At 40.3% G+C, this 23,815-nt stretch overlaps 1 protein-coding gene across 4 annotated transcripts in view; it reads right to left on the bottom strand.

The window, feature by feature from the left end:
- The window catches only part of POU2F1 (POU class 2 homeobox 1), a 195,692-nt gene that overhangs the window by 45,876 nt on the left and 126,001 nt on the right, over positions 1-23,815 (bottom strand). For all 4 annotated transcript variants that reach the window (XM_023247740.2, XM_045048960.1, XM_023247739.2 and 1 more), the window contains 6 exons: positions 15,609-15,709; positions 13,032-13,085; positions 11,042-11,161; positions 8,513-8,701; positions 6,450-6,576; positions 4,436-4,530 (listed from right to left, as the gene is read on the bottom strand). In XM_023247740.2, the coding sequence (XP_023103508.2) occupies positions 4,436-4,530; positions 6,450-6,576; positions 8,513-8,701; positions 11,042-11,161; positions 13,032-13,085; positions 15,609-15,709 (686 nt within the window). The remainder of the gene's footprint in view (positions 1-4,435; positions 4,531-6,449; positions 6,577-8,512; positions 8,702-11,041; positions 11,162-13,031; positions 13,086-15,608; positions 15,710-23,815) is intronic.

The raw sequence follows: 23,815 nt of genomic DNA, 5'->3' as shown, positions 1-23,815 counted from the left end.
TGACTGAGGCAATATTATAATTTATTTAACAATTTCTTTGTTAACAGATGCTTCTTCATTTATGTTTTCACTAACACAGTTAACGCCAGAATGAAAAATTTTGTGCACATGATTCTTTTCCCCACCCTTGTAATAAGTTGAGATAAATTCAGAAGTCATTTTCTGTAACTGGGTAAAGGGTACACCATAAACAATTCTATAGCTTTTGATACACACCATAATGTTGGTTCTCACTACATGATGCTAGTTTCCTCCACATGGTTTGTGTTGGCAGTTTTCAAAAATGTTTTGCTAACTGAAGGAGTGCATGGTACTTCACTATCACCTTTATTTGAATTTCTCTTATTACTCAAAGTAAAAGTTTCCCACGTGTCATTTATTATCTGTATTTCTTTTATCGATTGGATTTATATCCATAACCCATACATGTATTAATGATCTCCTTGTCCTCATCCTTAAAGAGCTCATCAATTGTTATAGATTAAGCCTCTGTCTGTTGTATTAGTACGAATAATTTTTCCAACCTGCCTTTTTCCTTTTATTTTCTGGGGTACATAAGCTTTAAATTGTCATTTGGGTGAACTTTTTTTCCCTCCTTTCTAGGATCTTCTCTTGCTTCAAATCTAAGAGAGCTTTCACTTATTTCGAACTCAAAAATTCCTTTTAATGGTCTGCTTGCTTCCTCTATATGTTTTAAAATACTTATTTAAATCTATCTACAATTTATTTGGGGACACGAAAGAATGATCTCTTTTCCTTTTAAAGAAAATACTCCATTTCCTTCTTACACAAACACAAGGCTACTCTGTTTTACTCACACGCCCCGAGCAGAGCCTGCCCTTGTGAGTCCTCATTAGCAGAAGGTACTACCCTGGCTGCAGCGTAATTGCTCTGTTGACCCTTCCTATGAACAGTGGCCACATGAGAGATTACAGGCCAGGGTTACAAATGAGGTCTCCGGCTAGGAGTTTTCTTGTAATTTAAATGCGTCAAATACCTCCAACTCTGACCTGGTTAGTAATAAGCTCTTTCCAACGGAACCAACTGGGCCAGAAAACTACACAATGGGCATCGCACAGGCCTACAACCAGAGTAAGCTAGTCTCTATCATCCTGCTTCAAAGAAGACAGCCAAGTTCACCTCTGTTATGTGTTGTTGACACTGAGCAATTTTCAACCTGACCAGTCTGGAGGAGTCCAAACCAGCACCAACCACGTGAGAATCCTATGCAGCTACACGCTTTGCAGTGAGACTGGTTGACAGGTAGACGTGAGCCTCAACCACCAGACTGTTATTTGAAGGAGCCCCGTTCTCAAATAGTAAAGGACTGAAAATGGCCTGGGTACCTTTAGGAGGGGTGGTTACAGATAAGTCACCCCAACTCCAGAAACCTCAGGTTGGACTGGGCCAGACCTAGAATCGGCAGAGTAGAACTCAGTGAGCAGGAGTCAGGATGGCGCTACACCAGCCCTGCCACTGTGTGCGGCGCACGAAGGCCAGGGAGGAACTGCCGGAACACGCTTTTGCAAGACTCCAACCTGATTTTTTATATGCGGCATATTCACAATTAAATGCACAATTTAAAAGTATGCGGTTTGATGTTCTGACAACCGTATGTAGTCACGTGACTGCCACCACATTTAAGATACAGAACATTTCTATCCCCCACAGAAGTTCCTTTATGCTCTTTGCCCTCCATTCCCCATCCCTAGCCCCCAAACCCCCGGCAAGCACTGATACAATTTCTGTCCCTATGGTTTTGTCTGTTCTAAAATGCCATACACATTGAATCATACAGTATGCAGTCTTTTATGTTTGGCTTCTTTCACTTAACATAATGCTTCCAAACTTCATACGTGTTGGTAAATGTTTCAGAAGTACATTCCTTTCTACTGCTGAATAGCATTCCATCATATGGATATGCCAAAAGTTATGTTACCTATTCATTAGTCGATGGACATTTAGGTTATTTCCAGTTTGGTGTGAGGATGGGTAAAACTGCTTTGAACATTTATATATAGGTCTTTGTGTGGACATTCGTTTCTAGAAGTAGAATTGCTAGGTCATAAGGTACCCTGTGTAAGAAACTGCCAAACTGTTTGCAACCCCATCAATAATATATCAAAGAGCCCAGTTGCTTCACACTTGGTACTATCATAGTCTTTTTGATTTTGCCCATTCTAGTGGGTATGTAGTGATATGTCATTTGCGTTTCCCTGATGACCAATGATTTTCAGCATCTTTTTTTATATGGTTACTGGGCATTCACATATCTTCTTTGGTGAAGTATTTTCAAATATTTTGCACATCCCCCCTTTTTAAAAAGTCAGGCTTATTACTGAGTTTGTGAGTTAGTTATAAATTCTAGACACAAGTCTTTTATCAGATATAAATTTGAAGAATATTTTCTTCCAGTTTGTGGCTTTTCTTTTATGCTTTTAACAAAAAGATTTTAATTTTTATAAAATTAAATTTGTCAATTTTTTTCTTTTATGAAGAGTGTTTTTGTGTCCTATTTAAGAAACCATTATCTTACTACCCAAGGACACAAAGACTTTTTTCCTAAGTTTTCTTCTGGAAGGTTAGGTCTTATTACCCTTTTCAAATTGATCATTGTAAATTGTTTGCTTGTTTGTTTTTGCCTACACATAACCAAAGACTTTCCTTTTTTCACTGAAATCTTTGGCACCTTTGTGGAAAATCCTTTGGCCATAGATGTGTGGGTCTACTTAATCTTCTATTCTATTTCATTTCTGTTCATATGCTGTTATCATGCTGTCTTCATTACTGTGGCTTTATATTAATTTTGACATGAGGCAGTCTTTCAACTTTCTTATTTTTCAAAATTATTTGATTTTTCTACGTCCTCTACAATTCCATATAAATGTTAGAAACATGATGCAAATTTCCATTTAAAAAAGGCTGCTGGGTGCTGATAGGAATTGTGTTGAATATATAGATCCATTTGGAAAAGAATTCACGTTTTAACAACCGAAGTCTTCTGACTCATGAACACATTATAGCCCTCTATTTATTTAGGTCTTGATTAATTTCACTATTGAAAATTACATACAAGTCTTGCAAATGTTTTGTGAAATTTATCTGTAAGTAGGGTAAATATTTTTCCTCTTAAGTTCAACTTCCAAATGATCATTGTTAACACCAACTTTGTATCCTACATACTTGCTAAACTCGCTTATTAATTCCAGCAGTTTTTTGTAGATCCCTTAGGATTTTAACATAGACAATGATGTCCTCTGCCAATTAAAACGTTTTACATATTCCTTCCTAATCTACATGTCCTTTATTTCTTTTTCTTGTCTTACTGCACTGCTAAGACCTCCGGCAAAATGCTGAATAGAAGTGGTAACAGTTGGGGCACCTGGGTGACTCAAGTGGTTAAGCATTCAACTCTTAATTTCAGCTCAGGCTGTGATCTTACAGTTTGTGAAATCAAGTCAGAGCCTGCTTGGGACGCTCTCTCTCCCCCCCCCTCTCTCTGCTTCTCCCCTGCTCGTGCACACATGCTCTCTAAATAAATAAATAAATAAATAAATAAATAAATAAATAAATGTTAAAAAAAAAAAAGTGGTAACAGTGGACATCCTTGCCTTACTCCTGATCTTGGTGGTATGATGTAGGGTTTTTTTCTTTGTAGATGACTTTTACCAGGTTGGAAACCTATTCCTAGTTTGCAAGAGTTTTGTTTTTTGTTATTTCTTTTTTATCATAAACAGATGTGGAATTTTGTCAAATCTGGCCATATGTTAGTGAGAACTTGCAAGAGTAGAGACAAAGCGAATCAGAGCTGAAGAGTGATTCAGGATCAGCCAGTTCAATGACCTAATTTACAGATGAAGAAATGAAATGACGTGCTCAAAGTCACAGCTGGTTAAGAAGTGAAAGAGGTCTAAAGCTTACATCTCAAGATGTCTAGACCTATACTTTATGACAGAGCTAAACTCTGGTAGAAATGAGCTAAAGCAACATCTCAAAGTTGAAAGAAAACACGGGGATCGGAACTCCTTTGCAGTTTCTTCAAAAGGGCAGAGGACCGTGATGTGTTTTAACTGAAGCAGTGGGTTTCTGGTGCCAGTGGTAAGCTCTCCTGCCAACTACAGAGAGGGGAGGCATGGAGGGGAGGATGGTCGACGAGCCAGAACTCAGTCCTCATTTGCCACTAACACGGTCAGTTTTTATAAATACAGAAGAAAACGGGAACTCCTTGGACATTTTCAAAGACTACATCAATCTGATAGTATTGCTTTATCAAGCTGATAAGTCTTGCTTTGAATTTTTGCTCAGTGTGAAAACTATCTGGATTATTTTTATTAGGGTACTGTGGGGATCTGTTGTGTTTTTAACTGAACCAAGTCCAAGAGTCCCTCAAAACATCAGGGTAAGAGAAAGTAATCCTCAGTGGGAGAAAACTGACCTGGGAGGTGAGGGTGATGCTTGGCTGCGACTGTAGGAGGTTGGCTTGGCTTTGCTGAGGTAGTTGCGTTAAAAGATTTTGCGCTTGCAGGAGACCTGGAAAACACAAATGTCCTGTCAGATACACTAAGGATTCCTCTGAACATATGGCAAAATAAAGAATAAGAAAGTGAAATGAAAATTTCCAGCTGATCTTTTGATAGTCTTATCAGTCTTAAAATTCTTACTGTCTTACTTTCCTAAAATTCAATCTTGTTACCTACAACTTGGGCAGTAAGATATGGGACATAAAACTGAAACCGATATAGGGGCACCTGGGTGGCTCAGGTGGCTGAGCGGCTGTCTCCTGATTTCAGCTCAGGTCATGATCTCACGGTTCGTGGGATTGAGCTTCGCTCTGGGGTCTGCGCTGACAGCGCAGAGCTTGGGATTCTCTCTCTCTCTCTCTAAATAAACGAACGTTAAAAAAACAAAAACAAAACTAAAACTGATATATGTCTTTGATAACCTGTCTGATGATCTCTCTGATTGGCCAATCCTTTATTTTAGTAAGGAATGGATGAAAATGAAGAAGTATTCTAAATGGAAGCAAGCTTGAAACTCTAAAAAGAGCTCACCTTCTTTTTTTTTTTAAATGTTTTTATTTACTTTTGAGAGACAGAGAGAGAGAGAGACAGACAGACAGACAGAGCATGAGTCGGGGAGGGGCAGAGAGAGGGAGACACAGAATCTGAAGCAGGCTCCAGGCTCTGAGCTGTCAGCACAGAGCCCGACGAGGGGCCCGAACTCATGAACTGCAAGATCACGACCCGAGCTGAGGTCGGACGCTTAATCGACTTTGCCACCCAGGTGTCCCAAAAGAGCTCACCTTCTTAACCCAGCATCCATTAGAAACTGCCAGTATATATTGGGCCAGAGAATTGTCTGGTTCATGACAGGAGCAAGCTATCTGTTAAGTGGAACAGGTATTTACGCAAAGAAAGATTTTGGAATGAATGATCAAGAAGAAAAAGGCTAAAGGACAAAAATAATGAGGAAATGGTAGCAATGCACTAACGTTCGCTGGGGTGAAGCCTTGATACCCTGAATCTCTCTACTCTAACCTCCACTAACCTTACACACAAGAATTGAACTTATCGGGATACAGAAATTTACCACTAAGAGGCCTTAAATGTGTTTTTTGTAACTCAAAAGTTTGCTATTTCTAATATAACACTCTCTCCTTCTCAAACTTTAAAAGAGAACAAAAGATTGTTAGAAGCATATGCTTTTAATGCTCAGTCCACATTTTTTAAATACATTCCCAAGAAAAACTATCAAAATACTAGAAGTAATTTATGTTGGAAAGATTTCACTTAGATTTTTGACCAAACTCTTGGTTCACCATGAGAGATTGAACAGATGAAAGGCAGTAAAGGACGATCTTCAATATGTGGCATGCATGACCAAAAATAGTTTTTTTTTTTCCTTAGCTAAAAAAAAACCCCAAATAAAAAAAACCCATTTTTTTGTTAATGTTTGTTTATTTTTGAGAGAGAGACAGAGCATGAGCTAGGGAGGGGCAGAGAGGGGGACAAAGAATCCGAAGCGGGCTCCAGGCTCTGAGCTGTCAGCACTGAGCCCCATGCGGGGCTTGAACCCACAGACCACGAGATCATGACCTGAGCCACCCGGGCATCCCTCTTTCTTCTTCTTCTTCTTCTTTTTTTAAATTGATTTTTGAGAGAGAGAGGCAGAGAGAGAGGGGGACAGAGAATCCCAAGCAGGGTCCGCGCTGACAGCAGAGAGCCCGATGCGGGGCTCGAACCCACAAACCGTGAGATCATGACCCGAGCCGAAGTCAGACGCTTAACCGACAGAGCCGCCAGGCGCCCCTAAAAAATATATTTTTCTTAACACGAATACTGAGTTTACAGTCAGATTTAATCCAAACATTAAAATGACAGCAGTCGGTGCGTGTGGCGCAGAAGCGGACGGCCTCGCGCGCTGCTGCCGGGTGCCGAGGAGGAGCTTACCCTGCTGGCCCTGGGGCGTCTGTGAGATGATAAACTGCGCTGGCTGCAAGTTGGTGGTCGGATGGACCAACACAAACTGCTGCAGGTTGAGATTCTGCTGCTGAAGCTGCTGCAGTTGCTGTAGATCCTAGAGAATCAGAACGAAAACACGGATTGGAGATCCTGAAACGAAAACTCGCTGGATCGTAAGGTTCCCAGGAGATGAACTGTGTCATCCACATAAAGAAGAGTCAATATTCTACACTCTTTCGTCCTTTTTAAACAGGGTGTGCTCTGGGTATGGTCACAGAGCGTGTGAAGAAACCTGGAGCCGCGGTAAGGACTTGCTACCTCTGCCCGTATCCACCGTGTCATGACTCGTGTCAAAGCTAGTTTTCGATAGTTACTTCAAATTCCCTCAGAACAAATGGTTACAGTTGAGTGTTTTTAGCCTGGAAGGATCAATATGGGTTTTAAAAATCAAGTGAGCAAAGAGTACGTTGGGGTTTTAAATATTCAACTCATCTTTCTCTTACATAAAAATGGAGAGTGCTGTGTCTGAAACTGCATCGATAAATTAAAGTATCTATAATGATTCATTACATTTGGCACCAGTCTAGGGGCGCCTGGGTGGCTCAGTTGGCTAATCGTCCGACTTTGCCTCAGGTCACGACCTTGCAGTTTATGAGTTTGAGCCCCGAGTCGAGATCTATGCTGACAACTCAGAACCTGGAGCCTGTCTCAGATTCTGTGTCTCCCCCTCTCTTTGCCCCTCCCCTGCTCGCACTCTCTCTCGCTCTCAAAAAAACAAAAAAAACCCCACCTTAATTTGGTACCAGTCTAACTCGACTGAGAAGTAAGTGTAAAAATACCTAAAAATAGTTATCCATATAAAAACCTAATCCAGGGGCGCCTGGGTGGCGCAGTCGGTTAAGCGTCCGACTTCAGCCAGGTCACGATCTTGCGGTCCGCGAGTTCGAGCCCCGCGTCAGGCTCTGGGCTGATGGCTCAGAGCCTGGAGCCTGTTTCCGATTCTGTGTCTCCCTCTCTCTCTGCCCCTCCCCCGTTCATGCTCTGTATCTCTCTGTCCCAAAAATAAATAAACGTTGAAAAAATTAAAAAAAAAAATAAATAAATAAAAACCTAATCCATAACATATCAACCTTGATTACACCGGTCTAGTGTTTTATAATTTTCAACGTACTTTCACACACATTATCTTAGTAGAATAATGTCAACATAGGGTCTCAAAGCTTATACGTTAAAAACGTATTTGGTGATGAAGAAAGTGGCCACAGTTAAGACGTTATCTTGAAAAAGCTTGCATATTATAGTCATAAAGATTAGTCGGATACCTATTCTTTGCTTTATATAGTTACCTGGCTCTTTTAAATGTCCTAGTCAAGCTCTAGCTACAAGGCAAGTCTGCTTCTGAGTCTTCTCTGGGGGGATAAAGATAATTGTCTAGAGCTAGACTCATAAGAACTCTTCATAGAACTTACTGATGCCAATACTTGGACTTTTTCCCTCTCCTGGGGACGAAGGACTTCATTTACCTTTCTTCCCAGGCAGTACCGTCTATGCCTCTCAAGTAACTTTTTATTATCTCTGGATACTCTGCCCTGAAGTGTGAACACTGGAGCCAAACCACATCCGAATACAGCTCCGCACAGAGTTAATCGCTCCGTAGCAGGGAGAGGACGGGCCGTCTCTCTCACACATGAGTGGCAATATTCACTGCGGAGCACATGAAAGAACCCGTGCCTGCCATAATTAGCTAATTAAAATAAATACAGTAATCCCCTGCTTCAGAAATATGCCAACTAATTATTCGAGAATTGTCACTTAATGTAAACAGTTACTCAAATAATCAGTTATGTGTTTATAATATCAATTCAAATAAGCAAACAAACGTATTACTTCTAGTTCAGCGGTAAGGAAGGCGACCGCGCACTTCACTGCTCTCGCGCTCCTCGGGCCTTTTGAGGAGCCACGCCGACGATCAGAAAGTGGATTCCGTACTGAAGAAGACCCGCCGCTTGCTCGATTCCTCACTTCCCGCCCCTGCCCAAAGGGAGACTCACCTGGGAGATCTGGATGGGCTGCGACAGGGGGATCTGCGTCATGGGCGTGGCGGCGGAGGCTGAGATGGTGGCCCCGGCAGCGCTGTGCTGTTGGCTGGCGGAGTGCTGTTGGACCGCGGCGGCCAGCAGCTGTGCCTGCGCCTGCGCCTGCTGTAGCAGTAACTGTTGCTGGGCCGGCGTCAAGGTAAGCTGAACAAAATGAGAACAGGCGTTTGGAACGGTCTGCGGGAGAAGGGCCCCTAACGCAAGCCGACTGCTTTGCGGTAGGTAACTCAAGGGCTGTGAGACCTTAGCCACCCGCCTCCGCACGGTCAGCTCGAAGCCGAAACGCCGATCAGCAATCGAGCTGCCATTGCTGGCGGAACATTTGAATTAGAATGGTGGTCCTCACTCTGGACTTAAACAATCGTTCAAACGTGTCCAGGGCTCGAGGGTTCAGGCAAAAAAAGTAATTAACTAGTAAGCAAGAAAAGAAAAAGAATCCACGCTGCCAGGATATGAAAAGAAATTTACACCCAACAGAACAGCAAGTGATTCGTCAGATGAATGAGGAACAAGGATGCTGGATCTGACCGCGGAAAGAACTGATAAGGCCCAGCTGCTTCCCATTAGCATGAATCTCTGCCATATTCCATCATTTCCATTATGTCCTAAGATATGACTAAAGAATATGAGCTCCATTTGTTTCTTGTCCAAGTCTCCCTACAGCCCCTCCCCAACACAGTCCTTTCTGTTATTGAAAGCACTGGGTCTCTACAACTTTATATCCCCTTTCCAACACATTATCTCCGTGAAACAGGTGGTGACAGTGGGGACAGCGGCTCTCTTTACATGCAAATGAATCCTAAAGCCCAGGTTTAATAGAAGCTCCAGCCACACGAACCTGGAATCCCAAGGGTCTCTTACTATTATAGACACTAATCACCCGAAACAGACCCGAACAGTAAAACAGGAAATGTATTTAGAGCAGATTAAAACTTGCTTTCATAATGCAACTTAGTTCAGACACAAAGTAATAAGTGTGTTCAGCCTTCCTTTTGGTGGCATGCTCTGATCAGACAAGAAGGAAGCCTGGAATATATACTTTATTTTTTTAAGCTTTTATGTATGTATGTATGTATGTATTGTATTTAGTTTATTTTTGTAATCTCTAAACCCATCATGGGGCTCCAACTCACAATCCCGAGATCAAGAGTTGCATACTCTAGCGACTGAGCCAGCAAGGCATCCCACCCTGACATATATTAAGCGCGTGTACATTCACTTAGTGGCACAACCCTCCTTCTAAAAGGGTCCAATACAATTTGTACATCAGAGACATAAGAATCAAAATGAAACCATTCAAAAACTTAACAGCTGTCAAGATACATATGTTTACAAATATTTTACGTAATAAACATATTAATCTCCATCGAGGAGATATTTAAGACCATTTTGCAACTTCTAAAACATACTTAACTAAAAGAAAGGAGTAAAAAATTGTGTGAGTTGATGTGATGTGAATTGAATAACAACTCTTCCTTACCAGTCTCCTAGCCTTTCTACCCACAAAATAACTTAACAGACAAATGTTCAGCACTGGAAAAATACTTCTGGTGTCTTAGAGCACAGACGGCTGAAAAGTTAAAAGTTTAATGTATTCACAAAGGCCGATCTATTACCAATAAAAATAAAAGACATTTATTGACTTACATGCCAAGCACTGTTCTTTTTTTTACAAACACTGTTATTCTTTATCTATATAACAATATTGTGAGCATCTCACATAGACAACATCTCCATTTAACTGAAGGAAAACTGAGGCACAGGGAGATGAAGTAATGAGTTCACACAGTAAACTGTAGAGCCAGGATACGAGACCAGAGGTTTCATTTTAGAACACGACACAGTAATTTAAAGAAAATATTTTTCTTGTGTAGGTACTAACCCACTCTTTAACTTCTACTCTGCAGCGATATCGTAACTCTAAACTGACGACTATAATCTCATCAATATAATGATCTCAATCAGAGGATGACTCCACTGCATGATGAAGCAACAGGTGAAACGTGGGTTTAAAAAAGTCTCTACTTTACCGAGAGCATCTGCAAAAGTAAGAAAGGATACCCCGAAAACTTATGACAAAGATAATTCCTTTTAAGGAGCTGACTACAGCGTAGCAAACTCTTTGAAGAAAACAGCGCCAGGCATAACCACGTCACTTGTGTGCTACAGCAAACGGTTCTAATCAGATATTGGCCCGTGGCAGTTCTTTTTTTTTTTTTTTTTTAATGTTTTACTTTTGAGACAGAGAGAGACAGAGCATGAACGGGGGAGGGGCAGAGAGAGAGGGAGACACAGAATCGGAAACAGGCTCCAGGCTCCGAGCCATCAGCCCAGAGCCTGACGTGGGGCTCGAACTCACGGACCGCGAGATCATGACCTGAGTTGAAGTCGGACGCTTAACCGACTGAGCCACCCAGGTGCCCCTGGCCCGTGGCAGTTCTGACACAAAGAAAGTTTATTGTAATTCTCTCAGTGAAAACTTACCCCAGTTATCTGTCCTCCAGCCAGCATCAGCTGGGTCTGGGGGATGGCTGCCTGCACTGAAGGCTGCTGGGAAGGCTGGCTTGGCTGCTGTGAATCCCCCGATTCTTCATTAGATTTAGACTGGGAGGGAAGGGGGGATAAGAGATTTCAAGTAACTGATTAAAAAATACTACTTATAACTCCATATTTTAAGACTTGTTTACAACATGGATTTATCTAGTCATGAGTTTTCTGGTTTCATTCTTTTCCTTTCTTATTAATCTTTGTATTTTCCTAATTTTAATATAGGACATTTTTAGACTTTTTCTCCCTTTAAAAAAAAAAATCACATTTCTTATTTGTCGTTTCCTAACTATAAAAGAAAGAAATGATCAAATACGGAACACATGAAAGTAGAAAAATAAAATGTAAAAATTACCCACAACTTCTCGTTCCAATGCCAGCAAGGCTGCACTTAACAACTTTTAAGAAAAAAAAAATTTGGTCCTCCACAAATCAAAAGAATTTTTCAGAAACCCAGATATCAACTTCAGATATAAGGACTAAGGGAAAGCACATTCTCAATCCATCTCTACATTAGACCCTCCACCCCTGCATCCTGAGATGTATTTGGTGGTCAGCCTGAAACCCCCTCATGTATCATCTCGGAGCTGACAACCTGACCCACAGAACTTTGGATCTAATATCTAAAATAACTGCAAATTTAGCATCTCTCTTCAAGTAACACACAAGTTTGGAGGGGAAACGCTACAGTCAAGAGGGAAAGAGAACACACTCCTAAAAGGGACACTAAGAGGAAATTTTATGGTAATTAAAACTGGCTATGCGAGCATTAAAATTCTGCATAGATTTGCATATTTCCTACCACCTGTTTTGGGGACTACAGCAAGGCTAATTAACATAAAGGCTCTGATTAATTCTGCCAGTCATTGGGAGATAATTACAGTGCAGGACTGTAAACATGCCGCACTGGAGATACAGCCTGTTTGCCAACATCTCTCCAAGGGATGAAAGTTTACCATGGCAACCGAGGCAATTTTCTGCCTCCTCTCCCTCAGAAAGGAAGGTCACATTATCTCCTTTTCTTTTCTCTTCTTGCTTCCATGTGTTACCAGGTCCATATTCCATTGGGTTCCCGGAACGCTCAACCCAAGGTCTTTAGTCATTAGCAACACTGAAATCAATCTTTTAGAATATGGCTTTCCCCTCTTGACTGTCAGCTACCTAAACACTATAACGAAAGGAAGCAGCAGATTGACTGAATTATGGAGTAACGTATAATAACTGAACTTTGCATGTTTTACCACATGATTTGTGCATCAGCAAAGTAGCCAGACTTAACCTTCGTTTTTAAAATTTTGATCCGACGCGGCCCGTCAGTAACTACACCAGGCTTAGTTACGAACCTTAGAAGCACAGCACTTTAGAGCAGAGAGGGACCCTGGCAAGCTTCTAAAAACTTCCCCACTTAAACAAATGTAAAAAAAAAAAGGAACCCCAGGATGTTAAGTGACTCGCCAAAGGTCATACAGCTAGTTAGTGGCAGAGCTAGAATGCACACTAAAAACCTCTGTACCTCAGCCCAGTGCTCTTTCCTCTACACTATAAAACCACAAAAAGGCATCTGGAAACAAAAAGGGATTTACAAATTATTTGGCTTTGTGTTTAGGTATGTGTTATCACTGTAAAACTCAGAAACAGCTTCCTACACTCACGTATGCTCCCCCAGATAAAAATAAACTTACACATCCAACTCTGCAAGTCTCTTGTTCACCTTTTGTCATTCACAGTAGTATAACATAAACTGGATTTTTATGAACGTGTTGTCAATGATTATCAGTATTTGGATCTTAAAGACATTAGGTAATAAAAAAAGGTAATACTCCTAAGTGTTTCCTATTATAAAATTATTGCATGCTCGTTACAAAAAAGTCAGAAAAAATATGGGAAAAATAGTAAAACTGATCCATAATCCCGAAACCCAGCTTACCTGTACATTTAAAGACTGAGCAGCAGCCTGTAAACTTGTTCCAGCGAGCTGGACCTAAAAGTAAAGTAGTGAGGTAAAGTTCTAGTACGATACTATTGACATCCATCATTCGAAGTTGACATCAGCAAGTATTTCAAGAATCTCTACTGAGTGCCTGTCACTGAGTTAGAACTAAGAACACAAAGAGGTCTATCTTACAGAGGTAAAACTTTATGGACAAGCTCACGGTTCCTCCACCTCCTACCAGAAGATGCTGTTACCAGTTCTTTTCTGAACATGTTTTCCCACACTAAGCGTCATCAGGCGTGCCACTCTTGTATTAGACACTCCTTATCCTGTTTGTAATCATTGGACGCTTAGATTCTAAAAGCTTAATTCATCCATTATATAAAGAACACATGAGAACAAGCTACTTACATACATTATTTTTATCATTATAAACAATCAGAATTACCTACTCATTCTAATTTCAAAATTTTCATGTATATACCAGAGTAAAAACCTTACATATACATATGTGTGTGTGTGTGCGTGTGTATATATACACACACACAACACCTATACAGTCAAGTCCTTAGAACATTTATAGTCGTAACTCAAAACTGCTGGCTGAAATAAAGACTCTGTCCTATAATCCACACATGAAAGTCTGTCACAACATTTCATGCATTCAGAAAGTTAAAAAACCATGGTTATATCAGAATAAGGGACATTGTTTGGCAGCCACGTTAATACCTGATTCTGGCAAGTGTCATCAATGGATGCTCTAATGGGTGAGAGGTGGGGAATAACATGATATTTACATATTCTCAACCATCTCTCCACTGATACTTATTCATTACAAAAGGAAAAGTCACCACTAAGGACACACGTGCCTTCTGGTATAATCCACCAAGAACACAATACTACTTATGTTGTACTCCTCCCCAAACCCAAACCGAGCAACACTATAGAATGACTAGTTTGTACTCTTCAAAAATGTCAATGTCCTGAAAATAAAGAAAGACCATGTATGGGGAAAAAGAATACAAGTTAGAGTAGAAGAAATGAAGTGTAAATCAGAATGGCAGCAGTCAGCACAAAAAGTAGGAAACATGAGAGACAGTGCTACTACATAGGATCCTGGCAACTGACTGGATATAGATAAAGAAAGAAGTCACGAATTATTCCAGGGTTCAAATCTGAGAGACGGAAAAAATGGTAGTGTCACTGACAGGAAGACAATGAGTTCCACTTTCGATATATAACTTCAAGGTTTCCTGAAGTTAAGTGCAAGTGTTGGTATGGAGCTCATATAGAGTTCAGAGCTAAAATGAATGGATTGCTGCCCTTTGTTTATAATTTTTTAAAAAATGTTTATTTATTTTACAGAAGGAGAGAAACAGAGTATGAGTGGGGGAGGGGCAGACACAGAGGGAGAGACACGGACTCCGAAGCAGGCTCCAGGCTCTGAGCTGTCAGCACAGAGCCCGACACGGGGCTCGAACTCACGAACCATGAGATCACGACCTGAGCCGAAGTCGGATGCTTAAATGACTGAGCCACCCGGGCGCCCCTAAAATTCCTTGATTTAAAGTCCTTTGGTATGGAGCATATTGAAGGTTCAAGGATTCTGAGCTGGAGGCCTTGTGGCTGATGCAGGAGTTGTACTCATCCTGGAATTTGGATCCAATGGAGAAAAGACTGCATATCATCTATGTACCTTCAGGGATTTTTTTAAATACATTTGGACCGTCACAAATTTATGCCAGATAGACACTTAATATAAGCCACATAAACTATCAAAAATGCTATCCCTCTAAGAAACCAGAAAACTTGTTGGAGGCTACAATATGTTTTCAGGGGAAAAAAAAATCAACATGAAAATAACGTTTTTGTTCTTCTACAATATATTCTTAAATTATTTTAGATGCTAAATCATCTTAATATTTTATCCAGAAGCTTCATGTAGAAGTTTCTCTACTTTCAGAAACACAAACCTATGCACCTGACCAAAGTCTGTCAACTAGGGCCTCCCTCTAGTAGAAGATGCTAATGGCTGCCTGCACACTATCCCTTTGAATTTGTAGAATAAATAGGCTTTAGAGGACCTTTCTAAAATTTCACCTGTTTCAATCACAGGAGCTTCTTTTATATAAAGCGTAGGTAGTCTAAAAACATATTTTATGAGCTCAGAAGACATATGAAGATACATTTTATGAAGACATATTCTGAACTGAGAGCCTTACTCAGCAGGTCTCAGGCAATGGTGACTACATCCTTTTGGATGACTTTGTAATTTACTACCTTCAGTGAGCCATCACAGACCCACAGGGACAAAAACAGTAACCCCGTTGTTATATACATCCCATTCATAACAAAGAATTCCTTTTTTTCACACAGCTGCGGGGTCAATAGCTATATAGTCAATTAAGCTACAGGATTCCAGCCGAACCATTCAGAAGGACACAATTAGGTGCGATTAGCACAGGCTTTAATCAATGTAAAAAGTCCCACACACTGAAGTAACTTCCCCAGGCCCTCGCGTTTCATGCCTCCACTTTTTCCCCTCCCTGATGGTTGAGCAGAGCATCCTACCTGATGGAGATGTCCCAGAAAAGCCTGGGCCTGGGCCGTTGAGATTGCTCCCCCAACAGGCACGGGCTGCTTCTGAAAGTCCAGACCATTGGTTTGTGTGCCTGGAAAGCAAGCACGATAATGTAACTATTAAAAACAAACTCAACTGAAATAAAGCACTAGCCTTCAGTCACCAGCACTGATCAGTCATCAGTTTTGTAGGGGCACTTTCCTAAGTACCTCCAAGGACGAGAGGGATTTAAAAGAAAAAGGACATACAGTAAAATGATTTCTCTACTAAAGGGAGGGCGGCGGGACAAATACATGAACACTAAGCATAAGAAACAGAAACTAAAATATAAAAAATGAATCCCAGCCATAAAGACAGTGTTAGAGCATTTGGAAGTGAATGCAGTGTTTGGGGTCAGAATAAGCACGGCACTTAGAAGGAAGAGATTATTGTCACTATCACTGTTGGGAAGAATGGTAGAAGACAGACTTCTAAAGAGGGACTGGAGTGCTCTTCTGGTCCCCGATTCTCCATATTTGGCACGGACAGAAGAAACCCACTGGTGACTTTGCAAGATGATTTATTCTTAACTTACGCTTTTACTACATGACAATCTCATGGCGAAAACAACCATTTGCAGAACATTTTTAATAATTTCTCCATTTCCAAAGTATCACCTGCTGCACACGTCTAATTAGCAAGACCTCTGCTGTAACTATCATCTTCTAAATGTCATCCTGTGCTTTTTAACCACCGATGCTGCAATCAGCTGTTAGAAGAGGACGGACGAATTTATGGAAAGACATACCATCCTAATACTCAAGTATTTTTTAAGGATATAATACATGGTTTTCAAACGACAATATCCAGGTATTATTTAGAAATAACCAGAATTCTTTGTACTCGACAAAATATAACGGACTCCAGGAACCTGCAAGAATCACTGAGGCACATGAAGGTGGTACTGACTTGCCATTTCCTACCACTCAAACAACCCAGCTGCCCGTCCTCACTCCTGTGTGTGCACACATGGAGCACACCTGTTGACGCCTGTTGGGACAGTACGAGGCAGAACATTAAAGTAGTGTTTCTAAACGGCTACTAACTTCTGCCTTTATATACTCTCCTTTCTAGCACACGAATCACTTTAATAAGAATAATGAGGTAGATCACATGACTCAAAAGACCTATTTAAGGTTTCCGTGAAATAATTATAAAAGGAGTGTCCATATATTTCCACCTGCTTAAACCCTCATAGTGTATCGTTCTCTTATGGTTTTTTCCTAAAGTTGCCCATAAATAGTAAATTAAAGAACTACCTAGACAGAAACATTTAATCAAGTTAAAAGGGTACATACTTGTGTCAAGTAGTGAGAAACTAGTGTGAAATAAAACTTAAAGTAATTAATTAGGGTCACCTTCATGAGTCAAGTACAGAAGTTTCATGATTTTAAAGTTGCACATTTTGTCATTAGCCACTGGTCTCCATCTCCATGCAGAAAATCATTAATGCTCAATATATATTACGTACATGCGTAAGACTGAAAGAAGATGAGATTTTGAAAAACAGAGACAAGCGGTTCATTAACACATCGCCAATACAGGAAGTCTTCCAGAACCAAATATTTCACTCTCATGGAGATCCTAAAAATTCTACACACTGGTTCCACTTGCAAGTTCCCACAAAAATGAGAAGCTTGTGAATCACAAAGCACTATAACACACGATTGATGGATTTCTATCCTTGGTACAGAGCCTGCCACAGTGGCCTATAAGTAATACTATTCAGGTGCCCTGTCTCTACCTCTTGAGGGGGATGCATAAAGGCATGGTATCTAAACCAGCAAAGTGAAAGGCCATTCTTAGACAATTCAATTCAACAGAGATAAATTCAATTCAGATAAACAGAGATTTAAGATGCAAAAGCAGGTATTTTTTTAAGTAAAACTCTGAGGCTCCCCTATAAGGTAAGGGATGGAAGAAAGGAGGTATCACGGGGAAATCATTCTTGTAAAACATAAAGACCTAATCTGGGCTAAAAGGAAAGAAGAAAGAACACACACACACACACACACACACACAGACACACACACACACACACACACACACACCAGACTTGAGTATGAAGACGGTACAGGGAGACAGGATGTTGGGAGTCAAACCAAATGTGTGCCAGAGAAAACAGGAACATAAATAAGGAACTGGGGGTATTAACAGCTTGGGAGAGAAGGTGAATTGTGTAAGAAGATTAACATAAGATATACAGAGTTTGAGAAACCCCCAAACAACGTAAGAAAAGTGCCCCAGAAGGCATTTAGAAATGGCAGAGGCCAGAGGTAAAGACTCTATAAAGTTGCCACCGGAGCAGTGTTACTGAGGTGAACCTTGGAGACCTCGAATCCAACCTCCTGATTTTACTGGACCAAACAGGCTAAGGAATCTGAAGTGAATCATTCAAAACGTCACAGCTAGTTAGTGGAAGAGCCCAGACAAGGACAGGGTCCCCCGCTTATATCATCCACAGGGAAGTGATAGGTGAAATCTGAAGGGTAAAAGTGTCAACCAACTAAGAGTGGATGTAGAGCGAAGAAGCCCGAAGAGGGCACCCACAGTAGGAAACGTGAAGACAAAGATTAAGCAGCTAGAATACAGAAAAAAGATCCCTTAGGACTAGGTGCCTCAGAGCCTTGTAGCCAAAGCAAGCTACAAGGACAGGGTAGTTGACTGCTGGCAAACGGTACAGAAAAAGAGCAAATACTAAGAAATTAAACCAAAGATGATAGATAAAAGGGAACAAAGGAAAGACCAACAATAATCAAAGAGGGAAAAAACCCCACATAATAGAAACACCAACTTGGTTCTTTCAAAAGAACCGTATAGACTATAAACTTCTGGTATGACGGAATGAAAAAATAAAAGAGAAGGAACAAATGATTTAAGGATAACAGAAAGAAGGACACGATAAAAAAATGCCGCAGATACTATAAAAGAGGATTATCATGAACCAATAAAATTCATGCCAATGAAAGTAACACTTAAAAATGGATTACTCTCTAGAAAATATAACTTACCAAGACTGACTCAAGAAGAAAACAGAAAATCTAAAGGGTCCCGTAGTATTTGAATACATTTAATTTGTCAGTAAAAATCTTCCCGAAAGGAAAAATGAAAACAATTTCACTCTGCTTGTTTCCAGAAATCCAAAGGAAAAATAATTCCAGTATTTCACAACTTTTTCAGAGTAGGGGGAAAAAGTAAACAATTCCTAACTCACTTTATGAGGCCAGCAGAATCTCAATACCAAAACCTGACAAAGAGGAGTGTAAAAAGGAAAAAAAACATACATGCCCGTTTTACTCACAAACATATAAAAAAGTATCCTAAATAGTACTAGCAAAAATAATCTAATAAGGTAAAATATTAAGACTACAATGGACTGGGGGTGCCTGGCTGGCTCAGTCAGCAGAGCATGAGACTCTTGATCTCAGGGTCACGAGTTCAAGCCCCACATTGTATGTGGAGCCTGCTTCAAATAAAGATTAAATTTTAAAAAGACTACAGTGGATTTATTCCAGGAATGCAGGGTTAGTTTGGGGTTAAAAAAATAAAAAAATGTGGGGTGCTTGGTCAGTTAAGCGTCTGACTCTTGATTTCAGCTCAGGTCATGATCTCACAGTTCGTGAGTTTGAGCCCCACATCGGGCTCTGTGCTGACAGCTCGGAGCCTAGAGCCTGCTTCAGATTTCTGTGTCTCCCTCTCTCTCTGCCCCTCACCCACTCACACTCTGTCTCTCTCTCTCTCAAAAATAAACATCAAAAAAAATTAAAAAGAAGTTTAAAAATAAATACATGAATAAAATAAACACTTTTTAAAAATCAATTAATGGGATTCACCACATTCATTAAAAGGGGAAAACAGGGGCACCTGGGTGGCTCAGTCAGTTAAGTGTCTGACTTCAGCTCAGGTCATGATCTCGCACTCCGTGAGTTCGAGCCCCGCATCGGGCTCTGTGCTGACAGCTCGGAGCCTGGAGCCTGTTTCAGATTCTGTGTCTCCCTCTCTCTCTGACCCTCCCCTGTTCATGTTCTGACTCTCTCTGTCTCAAAAATAAATAAAATGTTAAAAAAAATTTAGAAAAAAACAAACAAACAAAAAAAAAACAAAAAAAAAAAAATAAAAGGGGAAAACATACTCAATCATCTCAAAGAATAAAGAAAAGCCTTTTCAATTTTCAATTAGAAATTTTCTAACTGCATTAGAAAAATTCAACATCCACTTATGATAAAAATTCTACGCGTAAGAATAGAAAGAAACTTCCTTAACCCTTATAAAGAGTAAAAAGCACTCCCTTTAAGATTGAGAACAAGGTAAGTGTGCCAGCTACTGGAAGGCTCAGCCAACAAAACAAGGCAAGAAAAGAAAATACAGAAGTTGGAAAAAAGAAATAAAACTGTCTTTTCAGATGATTTGATAATGTAAATAGAGTATCCTAAGGAATCTAATGATCTATTTCTAGAATAAGAGAGTTTAATAAGGCTACAGCACACAAAATCTATTTTAAAACTGCTTTCATACACCAAAAGAAAACATTTCTTACTAATTTTAACGCTTCCAAAAATATACAATTCTGGGAATGAATCTATCAAACTATAGCAAGTCCTAATCAGTAGAAAACTGTAAAACTTTATTTAAAAATTATAAAGAGGGCATAAATAAATGCTCATTTACTAGAAGCCTCAACACAGTAAAGATATTAGTCCATTCCAAACTGATCTATGGAATCTAAGCAATTTCATATGAAAATCTCAACAAGTTTTTTTTTTTTTTATGTTTACTTATTTTTTAGAGAGAGTGAGTGGGGGTGGGGGGTAGCAGAGAGAGAGAGAGAGAGAAGGAGACAGAGAATCCCAAGCAAGCTCCACACTGTCACTACAAAGCCTGATATGAGGCTAAAACTCACGAACCATTGAGATCATGACCTGAGCTGAAATCAAGAGTTGGATGCCTAATCGACTGAGCCACCCAGGTGCCCCTCAACAAGTTATTTTCTTTCTCTTTTTCCTTCATTCTCCTTCTTGGGGTTGGGGTGTGTGTGTGTGTGATTGACAGACTGATCCTAAAATTAATTAATTAACTGATTAATTTTAAAGTTTATTTTTTTTTAGTCATCGCTACACCCATCGTGGGGCTTGAACTCACAACCTGGAGATTAAGAATCCCATGCTCTTCTGACTGAGCCATCCAGATGCTCCATGATTCTAAAATTTAAGTAGAAGGGCAAAGGGTCAAGATGCTTTAAAAAAAAAAAAAAAGTGGAGGGACCTGTATTCTTTGAGACATTACGAGTTATCACGGAATGACAATAATTAGAACAGTGCAGCACTTGTGCAGGACGAGCAGGCCAGAGCAGAATCTGGAAACAGAGCCACACGTATCTTTAGACACTTGATACATGACAGGGAGTGCTGCTCGTCATGGAGTAAAGGACGGAGTTTTCAATAGAAGGGTAACTGGGTATCCATTTGGGAAAAAAATGAAATTAGATCAATTCACACCATACAAAAGAGATAAAGAAGAAAAAAAGCAAGCAAGAAAGAAAAAAAAGATATTTTCAGAAGGATTAAAGGCTTAAATGTGAAGTACAAAACTAGTACCTTTTCAGAAGACAAACTAAGAGTATATCCTCATAACCTAGAGAAAAGGAAGGATTTGCTTATTGAGACTCCAAAAATGAAGACATACGTTTACTTCAAAACGGAAAGCTCTGTTCATCAAAGAACTACATAAAGAGAATGACAAGGAAAAAAATATTTGTAATACATACAAACAAAGGATTAGTATTCAGAACACACAAAGAACTCGTATGAATCAATTAAAAAAGTCAACCCAATAGAAAAAAATGGGCAAAAAACAAATGAATAGGAATTTCACAAAAGAAGAAACATAAATGGTGCACAAACACTAGAAAAGGTGTTCGGCCTCCTTGGAAACTAGGTAAATGCAAATTAAAATCCAAATACAATACCACTTTACCCCCACTAAATTGGCTAAAATTACAAAGGTGGTTAATGTCAAGTTTTGGTGAGACAAATTCTTATTCTCTGTTGGCAGCAATATAAACCAGTACAAATGCTTTGGAAAACTGGCGGCAAACCATAAGAGACTCTGAACAAACTGCGGGTTGCTGGAGGGGAGACAGGCTAAACGGGTGATGGGCATTATGGAGGGCACTGTTGGGATGAGCACTGGGTGCTCTGCTGGGTTCTACTCCTGAAACCAATACTACACTGTATGTTAACTGACGTGAATTTAAATAAATGAATTAAAAAAAAAAAGGAAAAAACACTGCTGGCAGTACTGAGTAAGTTCTGGAATAAGTTCAGTACTGGAATAAGTTCAGCAATTACACTACTAAGGAAACTCTGGTGCCTTTCGTGCATATGCATCAAGAGATAAGTACAAAATTATCTTATGGCAGTAATGTCTGGAATAGCAAAAGCCCAAAACAACCCAAATGTCCATCACTAATAAAACGGATAGAAAACTGGTGATGTACTCATATAATGGGATATTATATCCAGTGAAAATGAATTATAGACATATGTACTAACTTGGATGAATCTCCAAAACATAATGTTGAACAAAAGAAACCAGTCAGAACATAGTATGATTCGATTTATGTAGTGGGGACAGGTGAATCTAAGTATTATTTGCGGAAGTAAATACACAGATGCAAAAAATGTGGAAAGAAAAGCAATGTGACCAATAATGCTGAATTCAGGATGATTGTTCCCTCTGTGACAGAAGAAGCGACTGTGACCAGAGTGGACCTACGCTGGCCCCCTGGGACATGGCAACAGTCTGATTCATGGCCAGAGTGGTAGACACAGGAGTGTTTATACGTACATGTTCACGTACAGGATTCTAAGAGTATTACGTTCACATGAAAACGGGAAAACACCCACAGTGACAAAATAGTTGCAGTGCAATTTCAGAGACACATCCAGATGGCAAGGAGCAAAGGAAAAAGCAGGTGGTAATGAAGCCAAAGTGGTGAGCAGGGGTCCTTCCTTTGGTAAGTCTGGCAGTGGTGGGAGAGAGAGAGGACGGTAGTTGAAAGGGGTGGAGACTGGGGTGGAGGGTGAGGTCTGTGGGCTGATAAACCCACACATACCTCGAGATTTTGAGGGAAGGTTCTATGGGAAGGGATACACTGAAGACACAAGAACAAGAGGAGGTGAAGAGATGAGGCAGGAACTTGAAGGAAATGAGAAGACACAGAATTAAGAGTGAAAAGCGGAGGATCACAATAATGGAAATGAATTTCTTAAAAGCGAACGAAAAGGAGAAGACGGACCTAGAAACATGTAACGCAGAGGGAGGTGGTGGGGCTCAAATCAGACAGCTACACTCTTCTCAGTAGTCCAAAGGTAGGCATTTTCAGAGAATAAAAACAGGAAAACAGAAAAAAGGTAGAAAGGTTCTAGATAAGAGAAGAGGTTGGGGAATGTTAAGGGATGCGGCAGGGAATCCACCAGAGGTGAGTCCAAGGCCAGCACGGGTTCCAGTGAAGGCCCCGCTGAATGCACGTGGAGTTCAAGAAACGGGGAGTCCTCATCTCCCCGGAAGTTCGTTTCTCTCTTCACAACCGGCACTCGAGGATCACATACAAAAACGAAGGCTTCCTTGCTTCAGGAAGAGTTCACGCTACCCAGCTTCACACAGGTTTCTGACTTTCAAAGCCCTTTAAGAAGAGGGCGCAGCTCAAACGCTACCTTTTCACGGTTCCCAGCTCTCTAACCCAAAAGCGAAAATCTGTACCTTCTGTATACTACTGCAACACATTTGGTCCTTCTCCAGCATTTTCTGGGGTGGGGAAGGGAGAAAACTGAGCTATGGCACACACAACAATGTGGATGAATCTCAAACATACGATGCTAAGTGAAAGAAGCCAGACTCAATAGCTACCTTGTATGATTCCATTTATGTGGCATTTGGGAAAAGACAACACTGAAAGGGACCATCAAAAGGAATCAATCAACCGCCTTAGTTTACACGTGAGAAAAACAGAAAAATACGCAGAACTATTCCCACTGAAATCACTGAGCTGGATAGTAACTGAGGCCAAGACTGAAATTCGGAATCCCTTGACTCTCTTCTCATTGTTCCTTCTACTAGACCATCCTGTGACCAAGGAGTCCAATTCAACACTAATTAG

Source organism: Felis catus, chromosome F1 (assembly GCF_018350175.1).
Source record: "Felis catus isolate Fca126 chromosome F1, F.catus_Fca126_mat1.0, whole genome shotgun sequence".
Taxonomy (NCBI): Eukaryota; Metazoa; Chordata; class Mammalia; order Carnivora; family Felidae; genus Felis; species Felis catus.
Note: the sequence above shows the minus strand (reverse complement) of the source record. Positions and strands in the feature narration are given on the sequence as shown.